This window comes from Lytechinus variegatus, chromosome 6, assembly GCF_018143015.1.
Source record: "Lytechinus variegatus isolate NC3 chromosome 6, Lvar_3.0, whole genome shotgun sequence".
NCBI classification, from domain to species: Eukaryota; Metazoa; Echinodermata; class Echinoidea; order Temnopleuroida; family Toxopneustidae; genus Lytechinus; species Lytechinus variegatus.
In genome coordinates, this window is record NC_054745.1 from 33,177,160 (window position 1) to 33,201,780 (window position 24,621).

General features: G+C 37.4%; 1 protein-coding gene across 1 annotated transcript; it reads right to left on the bottom strand.

The window, feature by feature from the left end:
• Window positions 1–2,266: 2,266 nt before the first annotated feature.
• Window positions 2,267–22,653, bottom strand: LOC121417732 (NACHT, LRR and PYD domains-containing protein 6-like). Its single transcript, XM_041611465.1, has 3 exons — window positions 22,350–22,653; window positions 3,134–4,710; window positions 2,267–2,968 (listed from the first exon to the last, which is right to left on the bottom strand). Exons 1-3 carry the CDS (start codon window positions 22,651–22,653, stop codon window positions 2,429–2,431), a joined length of 2,421 nt encoding a protein of 806 aa, XP_041467399.1. The 3' UTR covers window positions 2,267–2,428.
• Window positions 22,654–24,621: the final 1,968 nt, after the last annotated feature.

Here is a 24,621-nt window from a genome sequence, read left to right on the forward strand (position 1 = left end):
TCCCTTTATCGTCTTTGGGCAGGTATTAATCCCCTTCAGGGATATTTCTATTTTTTTTTGAGGGAGGAGGTGGTCCATAAATACTGACAACATATAGAAGGTTAAAGCCCATGACCGTTAGGAACTTACATGTGAACACTCTTAAAATAAACACCCCGCCACTTTTGTGTTAGGGGGGGGCTCTATTAAAATTATTTTGAGGGAGGAGGAGGTCCTTAAAAACTGACAACATATAGAAGGTTAAAGTCCATGACCATTAGGAACTTGTGAACACTCTTAAAATAAACATCCCGCCACTTTTTTGGTTGGGGGGCTCTTTAAAAAAAATTACCACAAAAGAATAAAAGTTAGGAACTGAACCCCCATCAAAAAAGAGGAAATAGTTCAAACCTCAAGATTTGTTTTGATTCAAGAACTAAGCGAATACAAAATAATTCGCTGCTATTAAGTTTTGTATTCCACTAGTCTATCAGACCACTTTAAAAAAAATCATTTTCACCTATATTTTTACTGTTCCCGCTGTCAGATTTTTTTTTGCATCCTCTGTTTTCAAAGGTCTGGAGAAGAAAATCTTCCTTTTTTCCACCGTGTCCAAATAATTACACTAGCAGACCAGAATGGTGAGTGGACGAGTTGTCAGGGAATTTATCTTTTAGTTCCCCCAAACCTATGTTTCTTTTCAGGAAGTTCTTATACTATGTTCAAGAGTCATCAAAATATATAACAAAAATGTAGCTTATTTCAGATGACTCCTATATATCTATCATTTTGTCTCGCCTGCATAGCAGACGAGACTATAGGCGCCGCTTTTCCTACGGCGTCGTCAACATTGAAATCTTAACCAAGGTTAAGTTTTTAAATGTCATCATAACTTAACAAATTACATGGACCTAGTTCATGAAACTTGGACATAAGGTTAACCAAGTATTATTAAACATCCTGCTTGAATTATAGGGCACATGACTAAGGTCAAAGGTCATTTAGTGTCTATGAACTTAGACCATGTTGGGGGAATCAATATTGAAATCTTAACCAAGGTTAAATTTTTGAACTATTGTCATAACTACACAATTATATAGACCTAGTTCATAAAACTTGAACATAATGGTAAAGGTGTATTACTGAAGATCCCGATCGAGATTCAGGTCACATAATTAAGGTAAAAGGTCAATTGGGGTCAACGAACTTTGGTCATGTGTTTTTTTTAGGTAATGTCATCATAACTTTAAAAGTTTATGGATCTAGTTCATGAAACTTGGACAAAAGAGCAGCAATGTATCCCTAAGTACACTGTGTGAGTTTCAGGAACTTGGCTAAGATCAAAAAGTCATTTAGGTTAATGAACTCTGGTCGTGTTTGGAATATGTGTTGAATTTGCATCATAACGTAGAAAGTGATGATTTTTTGCACATGTTTTTGGTCACATGATCATGGTCAAAGGTCAGTTTGGGTCAATTAATATAATATCTTATTATCATATTAGTTTTTTTCCTCTGTAAATAATTATTCATTAACTGTTTCCAAAGGCGGCACTGGTGCTATATCGAATTGCGCAATGCAGGCGAGACTGCCAGAGGCGTTCCACTTATTTATGGATTTGGTCCATTTTGCATAAAAAACTGATTTCAAGTTGTTGCTATGTCAGGCAAAACCTATACATGTAGCTAATAACAGACCAGTAAACCCTTTTCAATATCTTAACTGGCAATAGGAAGGGTAGGGGAAGAGAGAGAGACTATCATATTAATATTAAATCTTGTACATGTTTTAGATATCCGTTACCACTCTGGACTTTTAATGCAAAGGGACTAAATCCAAAAGTATATAAAAATTCGTATAAAATAAGAACAGTCTGAAGGACTTTTTAACTGGCATTTTGAAACGTATAATCATGATTTTAAGCAAAGGAAATGCTTTCTGAAAGGAAACATTGATTTAGGCGAAATAACAAAAGGCAGCGTTTTATCAAGATTGGGCAAAGGGAGATTGCATCACTTTTGCATGAAAACGTATATTTCACGTCCATTTTAGAAAAAAAAATCTTGAAATTTTGGGAGTTGGATTATAATCAGTTTGATTGACATGGTGAATATCCATTAAAACATGCAAGAAAATGCCAAATGATAAAAATGGATTTAGTCCCTTTTGCATGTTAGCCTTTCATAATTATATCTGAAGGATGAAACAACGACTTTATCAAAGACAATATCTATATCTGTTAAAAAACAAACGAAATGGAATCCTGAACAAAGCAAATTAATAGAAATAGAGAGTCCACGACACCCACATAAGCTTTCTTTCAGTCTGTTTGGCTACATTTCACACATGGAGTAAACTAAGAACTGAATTGGACAATTGATGTAGATCAGGAAAGGGGTAGGCGAGAATAGAAAGGTGATCTGGTTTTGTTAATGAGAGAAATAAATACTTACATAGAATTCAAGAAGGTAAGTTGTGTTGTCTTGACAAATAGGTCAACCAGGATTTCTCCGTATCTGCCCATATCACCAGAAGCAGATAGTAGGTGCTGATTCCGAGATTGTTCCCCAAATAGAAGGGCAAGCCCTCCAGATTTCAATCCCAAATTGACTTCACCCAGTGACTGTGACACGCATTGTTGAAGTGTCACATTGATCGTGTGGAGATCGTGTGGTCTATGTACAATTTGATTCATACGGTTAGTATCGGTTTTCATCTCGAAAGTGTTGCTCGTATTTTCAATTACGATGGATACATCGAGCTCCCTTGCATGAGGTAGAGATAAGAGTACGCTTGTGTAACAGCTAGGCGTCATTCTCTCGGCTAACAAACGAGTAACTGATGGGAGCTCTGGAGGAGATGATGGAAAACTTAAAGAAGAGTCTGTGATACTGATGGTATGTAAGTTAGGAAATAACGTGAGACAGGACCACATTCGTCTGGTCACGTCAGCCGTAAGCACAGACTCCACGAACCTCATTGTTCTTACCTAGTATGAGGGGAGAGTGAGAAGAAAATATAAGATGATGAACATGGTAACGTTAAGGGAAAGGGCAACATATAGAAAAGAAGGAAATGTGAAATTAAATGACATTTCAGATTTGTTTTTCTTTGTTGAAAAGAGGAATGTACATTCGCTTTAGTATTTAGATACCTCACGTTGCAGTCGCTTGGGAAGATTTTGCAGCCCAACGACAGTGTAGATTGTTGGTGATTTCAGAATGATACTCTGTGCAGTGACGCATCTTTGAACAAACGAAGACATGTCTCCTCCACTATCCTTGGACTCTGATGAACAGTCAAGTAGAATGCGGTACCGTTCGTTCTCTTCCAAATGCTCGTTTGCAAGGAGTGCTTCCATTATTCGTATTCCTAGATGCCTGTTTGTGCCAGCAGCAAATCGGATGAGTTCCTCATAGTCTCCGATGTTTGAATTAATGTTCCACAAGATTCGGTCCAACTTAGATACTCTTAACCGCAATAGTAAGACCCGTGTTTCACTAGCGATGAATTTGCCCGCCGAATGTTCTTGTGCTAATTTGTGATAAAATTCAATTTGAGTGGAAGTGGTCTCGTCGGACTGAGGAAGGTTTGTGATTGGCACTGTCGTCTTGGAAATTATTCCGAGCTCGCATGCCTTATCAAGGATATGAGGAATTTTACGGAAATCTCGGAGCGTAAAGATTAGTTTCTTGGCATCATCGAGTAGACCGTAGAGCGCAACTCTGCCAATTTCCTTAACTATCCTATTTAAGTTTTTGTGAGTGAAAGTTAGCCTTGACGTGGTTGAGCGAGTGTTTGCATGATGCATTAAAAATTTATTCACGCTGTCAAACAAATCTGTTTGGGTACTGACATCACTACCTAGTTGATCTTCGCTCCACAGGTGACAGATCATAAGACAAAAGATAGGTGTTTTGGCAAGTTCATCGATGAGTGGTTGGTCGTTGAGGTATTCTTTCAGTTGTTCACCCTTTTCGTCACTCAAATTCACTTTGAAAAATCTGTCGATGTACTCTTTGGAACTCTCCATCGAAAATCCTTCTATCCACATTTTAGTGTATACCCTCGGAAGGTCATCTTGATTGAAGTAGCTTTCTAGATGAGGGCGTGTTGTTACAAGGACCCGACTTTGTGGAAACTCCTCACATCGAATGACAGCGACAATGTTATTCGATGAATAAATGCCAGCAAATTCATCCAGCCCGTCTAGTATGATGTGACAGATCCCTTGATTTCTACGAATGAAACTCTCAATTTCCTCCGGTGAGAGATCATCAACGTCGCTTAAAAGCTGAGATTTGATTGCTTCTCCGATCGATGTTTTGTGGCTTGTGTTACGAAACTTAAGAACAAAAAGAAGTGGCAACTGTTCCAATGTCGATTCCTTTTCTTCTTGAGCCCAGTCATACGCTATCTTTGCAACAGCTGTTGTCTTCCCTACTCCAGCTGGAGCTGATATAAGGATTCGAGATGGTAGTCTCCCATTTACTTTCGTAGAAAATATTTCATCAACAGAGCCCTCCAATTTTTCTTTCTTTCTGGTATCTCTTCCGCTCGAATCTTTCCTCATCATTGTTACAACCGTATGCAAATCTTTGAGCTCAGCGTAATCTGATTTATTCCAGGGCTTCAGTTGAATTTTGCACAGTTTATCGAGGTACCTGTGTCTCAACTTCTCACGACATTTTCCCACGGTCAATGACTCCGAGATCTTCTTGTCGAATATATCTGAAAGAAAATACAAAATAACGCGATATGTTAATAAACAAAGCACGTCAGGTAGGTACATATGTAATCTTGGAGTTTGTCTTCAATGGACATAAATATATTGATAGTATACCCCGGCGTAACTCTCTTGGCCAAACAAAAGTTAATGTCATCATTTAACCAATCAGCAACCCGATGAGGGTGTCCATGATAATAGCGTACACTGTGTTAATAAGGCAAATTAAGTATCATGTTCTATGTAGCATCATGCATAGTAATACAGTATAACCTGCATTGTCGTAGTCAGAGGCCTTGTACGATTGCTCAAATAATTAACATGAAAGAAGAAATAGAAGAGGAAGTAGAGAGAGAAAAAAGAAGAAAATAAAAAAGAGAGGTTGTGTCATGCAATTCTTTGTTACACATAAAACCATTGGAGAGAGAGAAACGAAAATTGTATGTAGGTCGACAAGCCCCCTCAAAGCCTTAAAAGGGGAAGTTCACCCTGACAAAAAGTTTATTGTAAAAATAGCAGAAAAAATAATAAAAAATATTGTCGAAGATTTGAGAAAAATTCATCAAATAATTAAAAAGTTATTAGAATTTCAGTTATTTGATTTGTGACGACATAAGCGAGCAGCATTCCTACATAGCGAATGGTAAAAAATCAATGAAATGTCATTTTCTCAGAAAATTGAAAATGGTTTTCACTGTACCTTTTGTATATCAATAGACAAATCATTTCACACCCGATAATGAATAGAAAACAAAATTAAGTCATCAGGAACCACGCAAAATTTGAAATTCATGCATTTTATGTTACAGAACACATAGGTTAGCTGCTCGTTTATGACGTCACAAATCCAAAACTTTGAACTCTAATAACTTTCTTACTCTTTAACGGATTTTCCTCAAATCTTCACCAATATTTTTACTATTTTTTCTGCAATTTTTACAACAAAGTTTTCTTCAGGGTGAACTTCCCCTTTAATACCCCGGGCGCTGCTATGCGTGTTATGAAATTTGCACATTATTTGATATTATTTTCATGTTATTCATGACTTTCTTCCCTTGATATGTACTTATGCATTTTAAACATTCAAAACTTCACCACTGGACGAACCTGAGTAGTCACTTCTTTGACATTTACTTCCAGTCACCCCCCCCCCCCCCCCCGGGACGCGCGTTTCCGTTTTACACCCTGGCTAAGGCATTTTCCGGAAAAGTAGCCAAAAAGCGACTAGTGAAGAGTCTACGTCTACGTTTGTTTACATTATCAGCTGGGCGCGCGATCCAAAGTCCGCACCGAAGCTATCCGCAGAACATACCGTACTTGCAACTGCAGCTGAGCTTATACTTTCCAGGTTCAATACGAATGTTTTCCTTGATCATTTGCCTTGCCGATTTGCTGATGTCTGTCTTTCTCTCAATCTGTCTATATATCTATCTCTCAAATTCTATATCTATCTATCTATCTATGTAACTGCAGTATCTATCTATCTAATAATCTTCTCTGTCTCTCTCATTCTTTATCTAACATCTATCTATCTCATATTCTCTATCTATCCATCCATCTGTCTGTCTTTCTCTATTTCTCTCCTGGGGGGGGGGCACTTACATTGACGAGTGGATACCATGCGCGACCAAAAAACACGTAAAAAGGATGTCTTTTTTCACGATAGGGCACGTTACGTACGTAACGTGATAAGGGTGTCAAAAACACAAAAATAATGAAAAAAGGGTATCTATTTCGCTAGGAAAATTACGTGTTTAGGGTCGAATTTGCGGGGATGATAAAACAAAATTAAATCTTTTTAGAAAGGATGTAGTTTTTGCCCCAACACTACGTGTTTAGAGTCCGATTTGCGCGAGGTGTAGAAGGTGGGTTCGTACTAAACCAAATAAGGTAAAGCCGACGATCGAAGGACCCGTAACAATAAAACATTCCTGTACTTGTTTAGGGGTTCATTTCAGGGAATATTTGCCAAGAGTATCGTTTTGTTTCCAATACTTGTTAAGGGTAGGGTTTCACACGCCAATACTTGTTAGGGGGTGCATTTTCAGAATATGGAAATTACGTGTTTAGGGTGCTTTTCGAGACCCCATGGTCGCGCATGGTATCCACTCGTGAATGGAAGTGACCCCCCGGGATTTCTCTCTCTACCTACTTATGTAACTACAGTATCTATCTGTTAATTTGTCGCTCTTCTCTCTCATTCTTGATCTATCTGACATCTATCTCTCAAATTCTCTATCTAGCTATCCATCTGTCTGTCTTTCTCTATTTCTCTCTATCTATTTATCTATTTTTAAACTAGAGTATCTATCTATCTGTTAATTTGTTAATAATCTTCTCTGTCTCTCTCATTCTTTAATTATCTATTTAATATCTCTATCTATCTATCTACCTATCTATATCCATCTGTCTGTCTTTCTCTTATTCTCTCTATCTATTTATCTATTTTTTTTAACATATCTATCTGTTAATTTGTTAATATTCTTTGTCTCTCTCCCTCTTTATCTATCTAACATCTATCTATCTCTCATCTATCTATCTCTATCTATCCATCTGTCTGTCTTTCTCTATTTCTCTCTATCTATATATCTATCTATCTATGTATCTATCTATCTGTTAATTTGTCTATCTTCTCTGTCTCTCTCATTCTTTATCTTTCTATCTATCTAACATCTATTTATCTGTCTCTCAAATTCTCTATCTCTCTCCTGCTCTAGCATCTGTCTGTCTATTATCTCTCCTTCTCTTTGTCCGTCCATATTTCTATCTACAACATCTCTCTCTCTCTTTTTCTATCTATCTATCCTTCTCTCTCTCTTTCTCTCTCTCCCCTCTCCCTCTATATATCGACCTCTCTGTCTCTCCCCCTCTCTCTATTTATCTATCTATCCATCCATCTCTCCCTCTTTTTCTCTCTTTCTATCTATCTATCCACCTCTCTCTCTCTCTCTATTTCTATCTATCTATCTATCTGTCTATCTTGTCTCTATATCTATTTATCAGTCTTCTATATCTATCTTTCGGCAGCTTCTAAGTGTATCAATCCATCAAACTTCAATTTGTCTTTCCATTATAAGTATCTGTTTATTTTGATTTTGTCTGTCATTCTATTCATTTAGTTAATTTTTTTTTTTTGAAAAAAAAATATCATAAACAACGCGACTGCAAAAGCATGTTCGGATTTCACTCCTGACTGCTGCTCTCTCTGTACATGAAGTGCCGAGGAACTCTGGGGCCTGTTGCATGACGAGATGAGCGATACGTAGGAACGTCCTAGGACCATTCTTCCGAGATAGGAAGATTGGCGACAAATCAGCGCTTTCCGTTTCACGAAGGCAATTTTGTATTCCAAGTCCGCGACATCGTTTTATATCGATAGTATCGGGAAAATATTTAGTCTTCATCGTCACCTGAACCTTTTATTTCGGAATGACGAGTTTTCTTAAAATCATTTATTTCAATGAAAAGAGATCAAATGATGTTTTATTTATTACTGATTGTAGAATTGATGTATGGAGCTTACTTTATGAGGTAAAAAGAGAAAAAAACTTTAAAGATTCACAAACATAACTGAATAAAATCGAAATTTTCATTATTTAGATTTAGATTTAGATTTATTTCCGTTCAACATTTTTTTTTCAAAATACAATCAAAGTAACGATACATATTCAATATAATAGATATTACAGACAAATCAATGACATTTCGTAACAAATGTTGAATATAAATTAAACAAAACTTCAATTTGTTGCAGTAATTTTGTCAATGAAAAGAAACAAGAAATGAAAGGAGGGACTTGCCAAGAAAAGCAAAAGCTTGTAAAGAAGGCAAGCCCCTAAACTTAGTTTCAATGCTAATTATAAACAAACTATATATACAACTATATACAAAAATCGAGTCGGACGCAGAAGACAAACTTAAAACAAGTTATCCACAAAATGTCAAAATAAAACGAAAAAGCGACAAAAATAAGAGAAAGTAGTACAAATAATTATAATTATAGTGGTAACACACAAAAAAAAGGATTTACAAAATTATAATAGGGAGGGTAAAGTGGCAAAGGAAAGACAGAGGGAGATAAGGGAGGTGCAAATAAAAAGAGCAAATGAAAAGAGGAAACATGGCAGGTGCACAGGTCGTAATGTATTGTATCATGTTGTAGTGTTGTTTTTATAAGTAATGTTTGACAAGTTTTAAAGGGTAAGTTATTATGTAGTTTTAGGTATGTGTTAGCTTGACTTGTTGGTGTGGAGTATTGACAAATGAGCATCTTTTTAAGTTTGCATTTGAAAATATTAAGGTTTGTAGATTCTTTAAAGTCGTTGGGCAGTGAATTCCAGTACACAGGTCCAAAAAAGATAAAAGAGTTTTTCGCTAATATAGTACGGGTAGGGGGTAGGTGATAACAGTTACGTTGTCTGGTTGGGTAATCGTGTATAGAGGAGTTTTTACAGAAAATATTTGAAAAAATTGTTGGGAGATCATCTTTGTTTAGTTTATACATAAATTGGGCGAGTTGGAAAAGATATAAATCGCTCACTTTAAGAATATTATTTTGGAAGAATAGTATATCTGTGTGTGATCTGAATTGGGTTTGAAAAATTATTCTAAGAGCCTTCTTCTGCAGCAACAGTATTCTTTGTAATTGTGTTTGGGTCGCACAACCCCATGCCAAAATGCCATAATTAATGTATGGTAATATTAATGTATGATACAGTGTAAGTAAAGTGTGAGATGGGAGAAAATATTTGAGTTTGTTGATAATTCCGATGTTTCTTGAAATTGTTTTGCAAATATTATTGATGTGTGGTTTCCATGATAGCTTATTATCAGTAGTAACCCCCAAAAATCTGGTCTCTGAAACATTTTCAAGAACAGTATTATCAAAAATTATGTTATCAGGTATTGTATTTATTCTGTTACTAAAAAGCATAGAATTCGTCTTTTGTAAGTTAAGTGATAGTTTATTCGCTTTAATCCAGTCAGTGACATGTATAAGTTCTGAGCTTACAATACAAGTTGGTTTAGGTTATCATGAGAAAAGAAAATGTTCGAATCGTCAGCAAACAATACAAATGTTAGTAAATTAGAACTTTTTTTAATGTCATTAATATATGTAATAAAAAGAAGAGGACCTAATAAACTACCCTGTGGTACTCCACATGTAATGGGAAGAGTAGAAGAAACAACGTTGTTGACTGACACAAATTGAGACCTGTCTGTTAGGTAGCTCTTGAACCACTCCAAGGCCTTCCCCCTGATACCATAAAAAGAAAGTTTATGAAGAAGTATTTCGTGGTTAATGGTATCGAAGGCCTTGGAGAAGTCCAGGAAAATACCAACAGTATGACAACCTTTATCTATGGAAGAAGTAATTTTATTAATAAAAGTCAAAATTGCATGCGAGGTGCTATGATTTTCGCGGAAACCAAATTGCGAGTTCGAAAAAATATTGTATTTATTAAAGAACGTAGTTGTACGAGTATGTATAAGTTTTTCGAGAATTTTAGATAACGAAGTGAGCAATGAAATAGGACGGTAATTAGAAACAAGCTGATTATCACCTTTTTTGTAAAGGGGGATGACTTTGGCTATTTCCTGCGTTTATTTCCTTATTTAGAACACGGTGTCCTTTTAAAGACACCTTTCATTGACATTTCAACGAAAGATACCCTTGCCCGATATAAAAATTGATTTAACTTAGTAATTTAGACATTATAGTAGTTCAATATTCTATATTTTATAGAATACTTATATATGATGACAATTTTGCAAATTATGCGTTAATATGTTTTTGTTGAGGTAAAAATAGGGTTTGAATGGTGTAAACAAAATCAATAGTGTCTGATTGTATGAGACTAAAAAGGAAAATATGAGAGGCTGCGTGTGAAATATGTAATTTATTTATTTTATTTGTTAGATATAACGCAAGAAATACAAATGTGAGTGTTTAGAGTATAAACATATCTCAGTTTCATGATGAGTATCCGAAGACAAGGAAAATATTAACATTGCTGCAAACATGGCTAAGTGAATAAAGTAGTGCTATGCAATAATAATTAAAACATAGAAAAAGCTGTGTAATCCGCAATGGAAAAAATACCGTTAACCGGAAATAATGCTAAAAATTACAACGATCATAAACGTTGGTCATATTTAAAGTTGATCACTGAATTAACGGAAATTTATATAAGAATATAAGGTTTAAGAATATACAAAATATATATGACTAACATGATTCTTTTGGGGCCTACCCTGTGATTTGAAATGCGCCTCTTCGTATGGACTTTTCATAATCTTTTCTTTGTGAACTTATCTTCATTTATATGATTGTGATGGATTCGTAAGCTATGGGCCTAATCTGTAACTTAAATTCAATTAGCTATTTCTGCAGATCTTTGTTTTGTTACATCTCAAGTTATCCCAAATTCAGAATTAATTTTCATTGATTATAATCAAGCTCATCAAAAATAATAATTATAATGAAAATGAATAAAAAGAAATGATTTAGCATGTTTAACATCTTAGTTTTGTGTCTTTTTTTGCTGAACGTTATAAACACGTTTTTTAATTACATAATTACTTTTTAAGAAATTTGTTTTCATGTTGTTTAATCATCTATATTGAGAAAGCATAAGGAGTCAGAGAGGGAGTGCAGCCCATTTCATAGTTCAATTTTATTTATTTTTCAATGGAAAAGGGGTGGGATAGGACGTATAGGGAGAATAAAAGAAAACATATTTTGAAAATATTTGGGCTTACATTACCCTCAGAGAAGTTAAAATGACTTCCGTTTTGGTCGTCTTGTCGACCTGAATAGTGATGAAAACTAGCCCCCATGTAGAAAAATAACTTGGCGCCATCCCAGATAAAACGCATCAACCCCTTAAAAATATGTTTAAAGGTGATATGTCAGTGTGGCTTGCCGTAACCGCATTTTCTCTCATTGCCGACGATGGCGGGCGGTGTGCAAAGAAGATCATGCCTACGTAGGACATGTCTGGAGGTGTCTTTCCAAAGACAATTCTTCGTATCGCCCAAATCGGCTTTGTGAAACAGTTGAGCAATATCTCGTTCTTACGTAGAACGGTTCTACGAAAGACCATTTCATGCAACAGGTCCCTGTGCTCTGATCAGTAGCTGTGCAAATTGCATGTGGTGGTGGACTCGCCTGTGTCGCACGCTGCATGCAAACAGCGACGTGTGTAGACTCTTCACTAGTCGCTTTTTGGCTACTTTTCCGGAAAATGCCTTCGCCATGGTGTAAAACGGAAACGCTCCCCCGGGACGAAATGTATTTTTTCCACCGTAGTTCTGGTCCAACACATGAATATTCATGACTTGCGTTTTCGGAATAAGAGTAGGCATGCGTGTGGACTTCATCTTCGCCTCGATCGATCAGTGGCGATCGTTAGCATCCGGGGGGGGGGGTGCACTCGACGAAAAAAGTGGTAGGGGTGTGCCGCGGGCGAGACAAAAAACGGGGGCCTTGCAGCGGGCTTATTGTAAAAAGGAGGGTCCTCGGAATGGGCTTCGGAACTACAAATGTTTCTGAAAACGGGGGTCCTTGGAACCAGTGGCGTAGACAGGTCCTTAGACTTGGGGGGGGGGGATGATCCCTAGCTGGGTCATACTTTACATATATATATATATATATATATATATATAATATAAATATAAAGAATGAAGGAGATAACGTACTCGATAAAAACAAAATATCATGGGCCAAAGCAGACGCCGAGATGATTATGTTTTTTGTCAAAGGTCCGACAATGAACACGCTGAGGGTCGAGTTAGGCTTGTTCTGTGATCTTAGACCATAAATTAATCTTATCCATGGATTGATTCAATCTGCCTTCGTGAATTAAGGCATGTCTATATATTGGATGATTCTACCTTCTTTGAAAAGCGCAAAGTACTCTGAAAAAATTAGTGAAATAGTTCACTATTTTAAGGAGTGAATATATGAAAGAGTGAATATTGAGTGAAAAAACCTCGGATATCACTGAGGTCATCCAAAATTGTACTTTCATTCCAAAATCATTCATTTACTAATTCGCTCCTTAGAGACTGAAAATTTTCACCTTTCCTTTGCAAAGTAGGCGTTGAGGACATGGCCAGCAGGGAAAAGGGTCAGTGTATGTGTATAGGTAATTTCTTATTAATTCGTTTGAGCAGTGTTAATGTGTTATGAAAGCAATTGCTCTGAAAGGGAGTGATTAAGCGACACTTTCTTAAATCTGTAATGAAATATTTTGAACTTATCTCCTTTGCAAATACATAATTATCATAAGGAAATGTACTTGGTGAAACTCTGAATAACGATCCTTAAATGTATATGACGACGCAAGACAGTTGTTATTACTTAAAACTTGCAAGTTGTAAATGCATATAAGATGATTGACTCTGAATAAAAGTCCAGTTTTGATCATGTTTGTCATTGCTGTACGTTATGATTATTACTGCTATTATTATTGATTGATTTTAACTAGCATTCATTGCTTTATTACTGTATAGTTTTGCTTCTTCCCCCACAGAAACCTGGGGGGGGGGATGATTGTACACACCATCCCCCCCACCTAAAATTCTGGGGGGATGCATCCCCCCATCCCCCCGCTATCTACGCCCCTGCTTGGAACGGGTCGCCTGCGTGTGCATCCCAGTGGAACGTGCATACGTGCTTGCAGCTAGCACGGTGCACGGCCGCCGGCTGTGCTAGCGCAGAGGCGATAGTCGGACAGCGCTCTCCGGCCGCTTTTCACCAAAATTGCGGCTCATCCTAGCAAATCAATGCGACCAGAACGGCGTAACGGAAAATATGCGAAGCTTTGGAGCGGATATCTTTCTTCTTTTTTTCTTGATAAGAAGAAAATGCTATGCTTTTGAGCGGCTTTCTTTGTTCTTTTTCTAAATAATACAAAAATGCTATGCCTTGGAACGGAAATTTGAGTGTAAAAAATGGGGGTCCCCTCCGCTGCACATACTCACTATCCATTATATACTGAGTGCCCCCCCCCCATCGGTTAGCATTCACTTTGCATGCCCAGAATGAATTAGCATCCTCAAATTACCGAAACCCTTACATAGTTACATATATGGGCCTTATATGCTTAGATCTATACTTATATGCAATTCTTAAACACTTATCAAACTAGCTGTCATTAATGACAAGACAAATTGCTAGGCTAGGGCTAGCGCATTAATTTTACCTCAAATATGGACCTGTGCCTATAATACTAGGGGCCGACTAATGCAGTTGCGTAGCTAGGATTTTTCTAGGGGGCACTAGGGGGTCCTTGCTTTTTCAGGGGGGCACCATTTTTTTTCCAGTGTGTGTGTATGTGTCACAAGGGCGGAGCCGACTTTCGCCAATAGGGGACGGTGCCCAAAATTATTTTCACCTTTTTTTTCCCCAATCAGTCACTTCTAAGCTTTATTCTTATAAAACTACATCAACATGAAATAATCTCATAAGCCTTCGAAAAAGTGCGAGCGCGAAGCTCGAGCAATTTTTTTAATTACTTTCACCTATTTTGTCCTGAAATTTTAATATTCTGGGCAATGTTATGTGTGATCCTGAACAAGATTCGTATGTAACTAGGTAGTCACTGCAAACGCCAAGCGCGAGCAGAAATTTTTCTTAACTGTTCTAGCATTATCGAAAAGGGACCCACTGTTAAGGACTGCTTATAGTTACCCACGAAGACGGTATATATTTCATTAATGCGAGCGGTGAGCAATTTTTTTTATATTCCGACCTAAAAATGGTCATTCTAAGCACTTTTTGTATTAATAAGTGGGATAGATATGTAACTAAACAATATTTTATTGATGCGAGCGCAAAGCGCAAGATGAAGAAAATTGAGATTTTAGACCTAAATCTGGGACACTCTATTCATATTTTGTAAATCATAAATGGGATATAGTTAATTGGGTATCATTAATGCGATCGTGAAGCGTGATCAGACAATTTTTTTATATTCTGATGTGAAACTGGATGGATAATTTAAGAACATTTTAAATAAAGAACATGCAGGCTATCGCGCATGTTTTAGATTTAGACCGAGAATCTGGGCATTCTGAATACATCTGTTTAATGGAACATTATGACATACACGTAGACAATATGAACTTGGCAAATCAAACAATGTGACCACGCAGCGTAAGCTTAAAATGCTGATATGTAGACCATAAAACGTACATTTTACAGAGCATTTAAATTTGTAAATGAAAAAGAAAATTATGAAAGCTCAATGTCCGACCTAAAATATATCGAACAGGCAATTCTGGCGCGAAGCACAAGCAAAAATATTATAAGGTAACCTGACAGATTTTTTGCAAGTCATCCCCTTACATTATTTGATTCACTCGCCTTCTTCCTCTTATTTTCATTTTTTTTCTTCTGTCTTTCGTTTTTTTCTTTTATTCGTTTTCCCCTTTTCTTTTGATTTGCTCTGCCAATTTTTTTTCAGAGGGGCACCGGGGGGGGGGGGGGGTGGGCACGTGCCTCCCAGCCCCCCTCCCCCGTACCTACGCCACTGGACTAATGCCATGGTTAACTTCGAACTGGTTAATCCCGAACTTTATGTTAATCAGGTTAAACCAATATCTTATTTGATATGGTTCAACATGTCTAGTCCGTATACAGAACCAGTCCTAGATCTTAATAGACTCTTATCTACGCTGTATCAGCATGGAACGTATTCTAACGTTAGGCACAAATTAGCGTCAGTGCACGCACTTGGCTCTGCAATCGCAGAGTAAAACTCTCGATCTTGATCCCCGTCTTGATCAACAATAGATCGATCTGCTTTTTCTTTAACAGTTATTAAGCTTTTAGTTTCCCGTGCTCCAAATTGGCAATGGTGTTATTAGTTCAATGCTGATACAGCGTAGATCAGAGTTTGCCATGGTTTAATAGTCCGTATACAGAAAGTCCTAGATCTCTAGATCTTGATATACTCTGATCTAGGCTGTATCAGCATGGAACTAAACCCCTCAAAAAAGTTTTGCAACTCGGTTTTGGGGGATGATATCTGTTTTGTTAATGAAGTATAAAATAATAAACTGGTATCATTGGAAAGCTGAACTATTCCACTTTACAATGACATGCCATTTGCTGTGATTATGTAATCATGAAAAATGCAGTCACCCTGAACATTAAGAAAAGTCAGAAGTGAAATATTGCAAAATACATTGATTTCTAACAAGAGTCTCAATTTCCATAGAATTTCCACCATGCAGGTGACAGTGAATGCACTCGGTCCATCCTCGAAACAATTGGAAATTCGCTATCGGAATCGACGCAATTTGCAACATTTCATTTCTAACATTGCTGTGTATTATCATGTCTGTGTATTTCATGATAACACTAGCATTACAAATGACACATGATTGTAAAGAAGAATAATCATGCTTTCTAAAGATATCACTTTTACGCATAATGATGACACATTAAGAAATTTATAAGCACTCAAACCTGCAGTTTGAGTTGCAGAACTCAAACATGACATGGCAAGGAAATTTGCAACATTTCATTTTTTACATTTCTGCATATTTTTCATGTCTGTGTGTTTCATGATAAGACTAGCATTACAAATGACACATGATCGTAAAGCGGAATGATCATACTTTCTAATGATACCACTTGTACATATGATGACGGCATACTAAGCAATGTATTAGCACTCAAACTTGAGTTGCAGAAGTTGGTTTGAAGGGTTTAATAACACAATTGCCGATTTGGAGCACGTGAAATTAAAAGCTTAATAACTGTTCACTAGCGTATACCTACGGGGGGGCACAACCCATGCAAAGGACGTATCCCTGCCCCCCCCCCCCCCCCGACGAGCTTGAAGACCTTTTTTGTCATTTTTTTTTGTCTGGTACGAAATCATTTATTTGTGATTGAAGACTCTTTTTGCTTGTCATTTTTTCTGGTGGACGGTTTTGTCCCCCCCCCTGTGGAAAATCCTAGGTACGCCACTGTAACTGTTAAGGATTGGATATAGATATATATCTAAGCCTATAAGGCCTATATATGTAACTATGTAAGGGTACCGGTAATTTTAGGATGCTATATAGTTCATTCTGGGCATGCAACGTGAAACGACCGCCACTGATCAAGGCAAAGATGAAGTCCACGCGCATGCGTACTCTTATTCCGAAGACGCAAGTTATGAATATTCATACGTTGGTCCAGAACTGTGGTGGGAAAACTAATGTGGGAAAATAATGTATATCTTGATACCTATGTGCCGCACCACAAACGAAAATAGGGGGCTATGGAACTAAACTTTGCTTTTTTAAATGGAGGTCTGCGGAACTGCCCTAGGATTAAGGATTGCTGAAAATGCAATGCTCTGGAACGGCACAAGATCCATGATCGGAGCGTTGCAATGATATGAATGAAATTGGTCATGACGTTTCTGCGCGATGAATCCATCAGCGCTCTCCGAATCTCTCTGCAGAGCTTCGGCTATCTGTTGAACACAGTCATAGTCTAGGTGATTGGTGAAAAAAATGTTCAGAAAATGGTAAAAGCATGAAAATTGGCACAGAGGTAGAGTAAGTTATTATAATCACTTTTAGCAGGGGGTGCCCACGTAAATTTGCCAAACATAGGAACTGTTGCTAGGTAACATATTTACCTTAGTAACTGAGCTTTATTGGGCTTAAGTAATATTTTCATGAGCGATGTGTTGCATGAATTTCAACCTAAAGCATGTTCCTTTGTATCACAACAGTTTTGATCCATTTATTCACAGCAACGGCTTCTAAGGGACCATTTTCCATAGCAAGGAATTCTTTATTATTGTTCAGATGAATATGATCAATATGATTTACGCAGAATAGCTCAGAAATTAAATCTGGCCCAAAGATTCCTCATGTGGCTAATTTTTCGTTAGGTATACCTAATAAGCACCATAGCAACGGTTGATAGGTAACATCTTTTCTACAGTAACAAATTCTGATGTGGTTCATTTGTCCAAAGACGATGTCTATGGGTTCCATATTATGTCAAAAAAATCACCTTAACACCAATTTTCTTCATGTGGAAACCATAATTATTATGGATTAACATAAATACATGTAAAAGATCGACTGTCGATTTTAATTATTTGGTGTTTTTCATAGCAAAGGGTACTTTGTTAATGTCTGTTATTACTAGTTTACTCACCCATTTATCATTGAATGATATTAGACCTCATGTCTATTGATCGAATTTGGATCATCGAGAATTAAAAGTCTAGAAACCGTTGAAATTCTGGAAATCTATGGCTATGTATTTGCCCTATAAACATCGTTTAAGACCCTGTATAACACCTACAAATGCCCATGGAAAAGAATTCCACAAAACCAAACAGTTAGAAGAACAGTTACAGCTCACCAGGAGGTCATTGGTGGCTAAAATGACCGCCAAGAATTGATTGAGTCAACTAAGTTAGAAAATATTTCAAACACCAAAATCCCGCCAGACAGTAATTTCAAATAAGTGATTGGATACCACTTTATCTCTAGCTAACAGTAATCGTTCTTGAAAGCCAACAAACTCTGCCTTGGTTTATCTCCTCCATTTCGAATCCTGCAATGAAGATCATATTAGCTTTCCATACCGTTTCCGGACCTACTGCCATGTGCAGGAGTTGATTTTGACTTGTCAATCCGTCTCCAGGTGTTTTGACTAGGATTAATCCTGCAGCTCTGTGATCTATCATGACGTGAAAGATCCTGCATGCTAGAGTTGATTTTGACCAATCAGTTATGTTTCTAGTCATGTTGGCCGGATCCTGAAACTACATGATTGATCTATCACGACTTGACAATGCAGAAGTTGATTTGGACCTGTCCGTTCTGTTGTAGGTGTTTTGACCTGGATCAATAATTCAGCTTCAGGATTATCATCACGTGAAAGATCTCCCAAGAGTTGATTTGGACCGACCACCAGTTCTATTTCCAGGCTTGTTGGCCTAGATCCTGCTGCTCCGGGATCTATCATGACTTGAAAGCTCTCGCAGAAGTTGATTTTGACCAGGAAGTTCCGATCGCAGGTGTTTTGGCTGGGATCCTGCAGCTTCATGGATCATTACTTGAAAGATCTAGCAGGATGTGCCATATGAGGCAATTGTGATATTTGGGGCCCGTTGGAGAAAGAATTGCGATCAAACGCAACTCAAAATATCTTGCACAACTTGATTTTCAGCCAATGAAGCACCGTGTTCGAGACTTGCATTTAAACGCAACTCTGTTTGCAACAGGCCCCAGGTTGGCTGGACGTGATCCATACTCGACCACAAAACCCGGCACAGAACAGTAGCATTAAGTTCTGTATGCTTCTTCCTACAAAATATCTCTAATACATTTTTGCATGTCCAACTCAGAACTCAGATGAAAATGAAATTGCTGATTGCAATATCACCTTATATAATGTCCTTAAGAGGAGAAACGTCTCTCACACTCTGATTGACAAACAATTCATTGTTACACCGAAGACGATGATGGCTGTTACTTTCTTGATGTATTCCTCTGTTGCATCTAATATTCTTTGTCGAGAATAATGCATGCTTTACAGTGGTTTTGCTTTTACCGACTTAAAATCAATCCAGAAAGTATTAACCTAAATTTTGGACTAGATATATGCCGAACTCTGCGAAGGCATGTGCGACACATAAAATGTACGTTCTATTAATTCGCTAGAATGGTGCACAAAGTCCTAAACTACTGGAAACTGCACAGTTGTACATTATGTAAATATTTTTCTTCAATATCTAGGTAGAAACTGTTGCAAAATAAATGTCTCAACTTTCCAGCATTATAATCAAATAAAAAAAGGCGTAACATACATACAGGAAATGATGCTTGAGGCTGTTTCAGGTCTACTGCACATGCTCTGCAGAGTGCATACACAGGAAATGATTCTTGAGGCTGTTTCAGGTCTACTGTACATATATATTCATGTCAGTCAATATGATATTACAATTTCACTGGCAAGTGCGTATGCATTACTCGCCATTACTTCCCAAGAATATTTGTCATTTAATTGGGAGCGATTAGTGTCAATAAAATTTCAGCTTCCCTTTTTCCCTCCCCTCAAGGTTCGGTGTTTTTCCGAGTGCTCCATGTTACATCTACTGTAATACCCTGTTTCAGTTTAAAAACAAGAGAGATCCTATCTTCACATTCAATGACCCAATGATGATTCTTGTCTGTGTGTTAGCTTTGTCATGTGTGAGTAAAAAGTATGCAAAAATAGTAAAATTATGTATATCGAAATTAGGTCTGTTACCTAGAGAAGATTAGGCCTTCGGGCATTGTAATTATTTGGACTGTCTCTGAACTTTTTAGGGATCTGGGGCCCATTTCATAAAGGTACAGCGTCAGCGTCAAGTCCCAAAACAGCGTCATTTTTTACTTACAGTGTCAAATTTAATATTTGACGCTGCAGCGCATTTAATAAAAAGTCGACGGTCCAGTAGTAGCGTCAACTTTTTATTGGAACGTCAAGTATGGTTACTGGAGCATCAAATAAGGTTAAATATTTGACGCTGGTATTGGGGGAGCGTCAAGTGGACACTGTAAAGGGTTTATCAATGTCAAGTTCATTGTTAAGAATGGCGTACGTTGTGCTCACGCATGCCCAAAGGGCTCTTACAAGAGAACGGATATTTAGAGCAATGTCTGTGATGATAATGCTAATAAAGAATATATTAAGGTAATGCTTTCTAATAGATTTTTTCCCTATCTACCCCCAAAAAAAAATAAATAAATAAATAAAAATAAAAGTTCCTCCGAAACAACGAATTTTCCAGTATATCCCAGGTCAGGCCAAGGATAAAAAAGAAGGTTACAGGCCTATACAGACTTTAAAAAAAGAAGAAAAATGGAGAGGACTTTTTTTCTTGTGGGGAAAAAAGAGGAAGGTAGATCTATTATGTGAAAGTGTTAAATTTAAGGCCTAAACTTAAAAAGCCCTAGGCCCTAACAAAATTATAAATTGTTTTTTTTTCTGTTTCTGACTTCTAAAAAAAATAGTTGTGGCCATTGTTGAATCCATTAAAGTGGATGGTTATTCTCCATAGAAAACGATAACTTAAAAATCATTTCAAAAATAAGCAAAAATAATTTTTTAAGACAATTTTCAATGTTTCATGCATAATTAGAGCCTACGTATTTACTTGCTTCAATTTGATTTTTAACAGCACTGCTCCAGCAGTGGCCTGCGCCTCGCGCCTGCCGTGTTGTTGATACAAACTTGCATTACCAACACAAAAAGTCAATGGTGGGACCGGGATTAAATTTGTGTGGTAAAAAATTTGTTGAAGGTGAAATTTCGAACGGCGATAATGAGGCATTTTCACAATTTATGAAAATAACTTTTTACCTGGCATAGGGCAAAATGCCTAAATTATTTGAAAACTTACACAATAGAGAAAGAATCCTCTGAAAAATGAATATTTTCTTCTTACTCTCTTCCCGAGTCAGGATTATTGCAAGCCATCAGTCACTCTGCTTCAATGGCTATGGCTAGTCTTATGCTGCAGACCTTGTTTGCAGCTGCAAATTAATAATTTCGCCCCCGAAAAAATAAACAAGCAAAAAAATATATATTTAGATTCACTTTCATTTTTTTTTCTTATAATTTTGCCTCCCAAAGGTGGGGAAGGGGGCATGGGCTTGCTGTGCACGATCCACCAGTGCTTTCTACCTAGACTTGTGACTCTAATTGAAAAGAAAAAGATGGAGAAGAAGGGGATTTCCCCTAATCAGCCTCGTACATGATTATTCAAATAATTCGCTTGAAAGTCAAGCTGACTTTCCAGCGAATGTGCTTTTATGAAATGCAAAATTGCTAGCATAGCAAGTTGCTAGTATTGCAAGTAAAAGTTGTTATTCGACCAGAGTTGCTATGATAGCAACTCTTTATGAAATAGGCCCCTGGTATATCTTTTCACTCCAGAGTCATACCTTGACCAATTTTCTAACCACTTTCATTCAAACATCACGTCCAGATATTGTATTAAATAATATTATCTATAGTTGCTATGGAAAATGTGTTGCTTAGCAACTGTTGCTATACATGGTTGGAATGTTTCTTGATTTGTCATTGTAAAATGGGATTCAAAATAGTCAAATAGTAAAAAAAGGCTAAATATAGTTTTTGAAATGTAGATAACACCCCCAAAATGGTGGTTGTCAACTTAAATATGTTACCTAGCAACTGTTGCTATACGAGAAGAGGTCAGGTTGGCACCCACTGCTAAAAAAATGTTCAGCACTGCTTTCTCTACCTGTCAGCCAAATTTCATGCATTTACCATAATCTGAACAATTCTTGCTATTTTTTAACCGATCATCTAGACCGATCATCAGTGGTTATTTGCCACTGTGCTGCGCACTAGAACAAGAGACCACAAACTTGAGAGTCTCCGGAACGGGAAGAATTTTGTTGGCGTTCTTGATTTGAGATGCTCTGTGTCGAAAGTTAGGCTGTAAATGGGGGTCTCGACCGCGGTACATAGTATCATGAATTTTCATTAAAACTATTCCTGGAAATAGTGGATTCGATCCGATGATGTTAATTGGATATATGCACTTGTGTCGTTAAAAGGAGGGTATTGGAAATATTGTCAATAACATAACCTTACCTGGAGTACTGAAAGCCCCCTCGAGATGAGTTTTAGCGAGCATGACTAGATGAGCATCAAGGAGAGCTTGTTTCAGCCTGTGATGCTGCCTGGATGGCTCCACGGTCTGTCTCCAGTCAAACAGCATTTCACGTGTTCCCTTGCACGTGACCCGTCCTTCTAAGCTGTTGGTCTCTGTGTATCTATTGATAGCTGCTGGTTTGAATCCAAGTGATCGTCCCAAGGCCTCCATCTGTTCACCTGTCTCGATTTCTTCAGCCAACTTGGAGAGAAGATCATCGTTGATACCCCCTTGTGTTGCCATCCCTGTATTGCATTAAACCAAAAAGGAAGAATATAATAGGCAAATTGAAATAATGATCTTTTCAAGAATAACTATTTTCAATTAACTGCTGCATCCGCTTCGTTATTGTGGATATTGAATTTAAATTAAACAGAAGTCCTGATAAATTCATCGTCTTCAAAAAGCCTTAGAAAAACTGTGTTGCTTCTATATTACTTGGGTCTCCATACTTGGGTAAGAACAAAAATTAATAGTAAAGCTTAAAACAAAAAAAATCACACCATTAAAAAAATCGGATGGAAAACAAATATTCTGCTATTTATAATTGTTGCAAGATTGGTCAAAAAACGATAAGAAAATATCAGCTGATTATTTCAAATGTTGTGCATTGATAACAAAGCAGCAGCCGAACTAAGGCTGGAGGTAATAGTAAGATGCATTATACAGTCAGGGAAACTCCCGGTTTTCCGAGATCGTTTGAAATGTCCCTTTTTCGAGATAGTTGCGTTCACCGAAGCGTGAATCACCGCTGACAACCTTCGCCCTGTGTAGTCTTTCTCGGCTGTTTTCAGACCCTTACGTATGTGTGCGAAACACTCGGTAAGAGCGGTGAAAATGTGTACGCGTGTATACAACTGTGCATTGTTGTTATCTGTAAAACATGTGCCTCTCTCTCTCCCCCTCTCTCTTTCTCTCTCTCATTTATTGTCAAGCATTCAATTTGATTTTCGTTCATCACTTACCCTTAATCCGGACGTTAAATGTGCCGTAATTAGACCATATTTTTTGATCCACCGTCATGTATATCCGTAATATCCAACTTTCATGTTAATTCCTGAGCATTCATCTTCAGCTTATGATCTGCTGCACAATCCATGATCAATACATTATAATATTATTTCCACTAGTGCCGGCGGAAGTCATGGAAATTATCAAGTCGATATGCAATTTCAAAACATGACAAATACAGGTCTGTACGTCGTATTAAACATGCAATCATTGGCTGGTTGACGAAGCCAACGAATTTGAAAAAAGTATACTGTATTCACCTTCAAAACAAACATACTGCAAAGTATTGGGGCTAGCGGTCACCAAATAAAGTGCATTATAAAAGTCTGCCTGTCAGCTCGATCCATGTCCAAACTTCCCCCAAACGTCCAGCCCAGATGAGTTAAAAGCAATATCATGATGTCATGTCATTATGATCATGACCATTCTCCATTCGACATGATCCATGCTAGCAGTGAACAGGACTGTGAGATCAATGGTTTAGATTATGAACATTATCGAAAACTGCATGTCCATTTTCCATTTAGCCCATGATAGCACTAACCGCCGGAGAGCTGGTTAGAGGTTATATATATACTGTACCATGGGAACGAATATATTTTCCAAGTCTTTCTTATCAGATATTATGTAATGCCGTACCCAAAATAACTTTCAACATGGTCATGGAAGGTCCATGCATGGTAGTACCATAGAGCTATCATTAGCTCCATGGTAGTACCATAGCTCTATGCACACTTTGTACACGCAGTACACACACACACACCACACGTTCGGCTACAACATGCAGCGGAGTATCGCGGCACAAAGGCTGAACGCAGAGACTAACGTCCTCTTACGAGAACTTTTACTTGCATTTTTTCATCATAAATGTGTCTTCTTTCTTCAATAGCATCTAAGCACCACGGTGGCGAATTTCTCTTTTTTCGAATATAGATGAGAAATTTAGTTTTCTTTAACATATTTGAAAATAAAAATCCGCCACCGTGGTGCTTTTTTTATATGAATTTTTTAGTGAGGGTATGTCAGAAAACCCCATTCACTTTGTACAGGAGAGCTATTCGGTGAGATCCTAAAAGATTACGTCACGCGACCACAAATCCCTGTTAATCGAGATTCTGTCGCTCTCGCAAAAGCGGGAGTTTCCTTGACTCTTATATATGTTTTTGCTGAAAACCCCTCTATTCGAAGCCATCTGCATGT

Bases quoted from the DNA above. Each gene is read 5' to 3' on its own strand.
- LOC121417732 (XM_041611465.1), bottom strand. From the start codon at position 22,653: ATGGCAACACAAGGGGGTATCAACGATGATCTTCTCTCCAAGTTGGCT. The intron at 4,711-22,349 runs GTAAGGTTATGT...ATTTTCTTTCAG, and splicing joins GGGGGCTTTCAGTACTCCAG to ATATATTCGACAAGAAGATC. The intron at 2,969-3,133 runs GTATCTAAATAC...CCCTCATACTAG, and splicing joins CCAAGCGACTGCAACGTGAG to GTAAGAACAATGAGGTTCGT.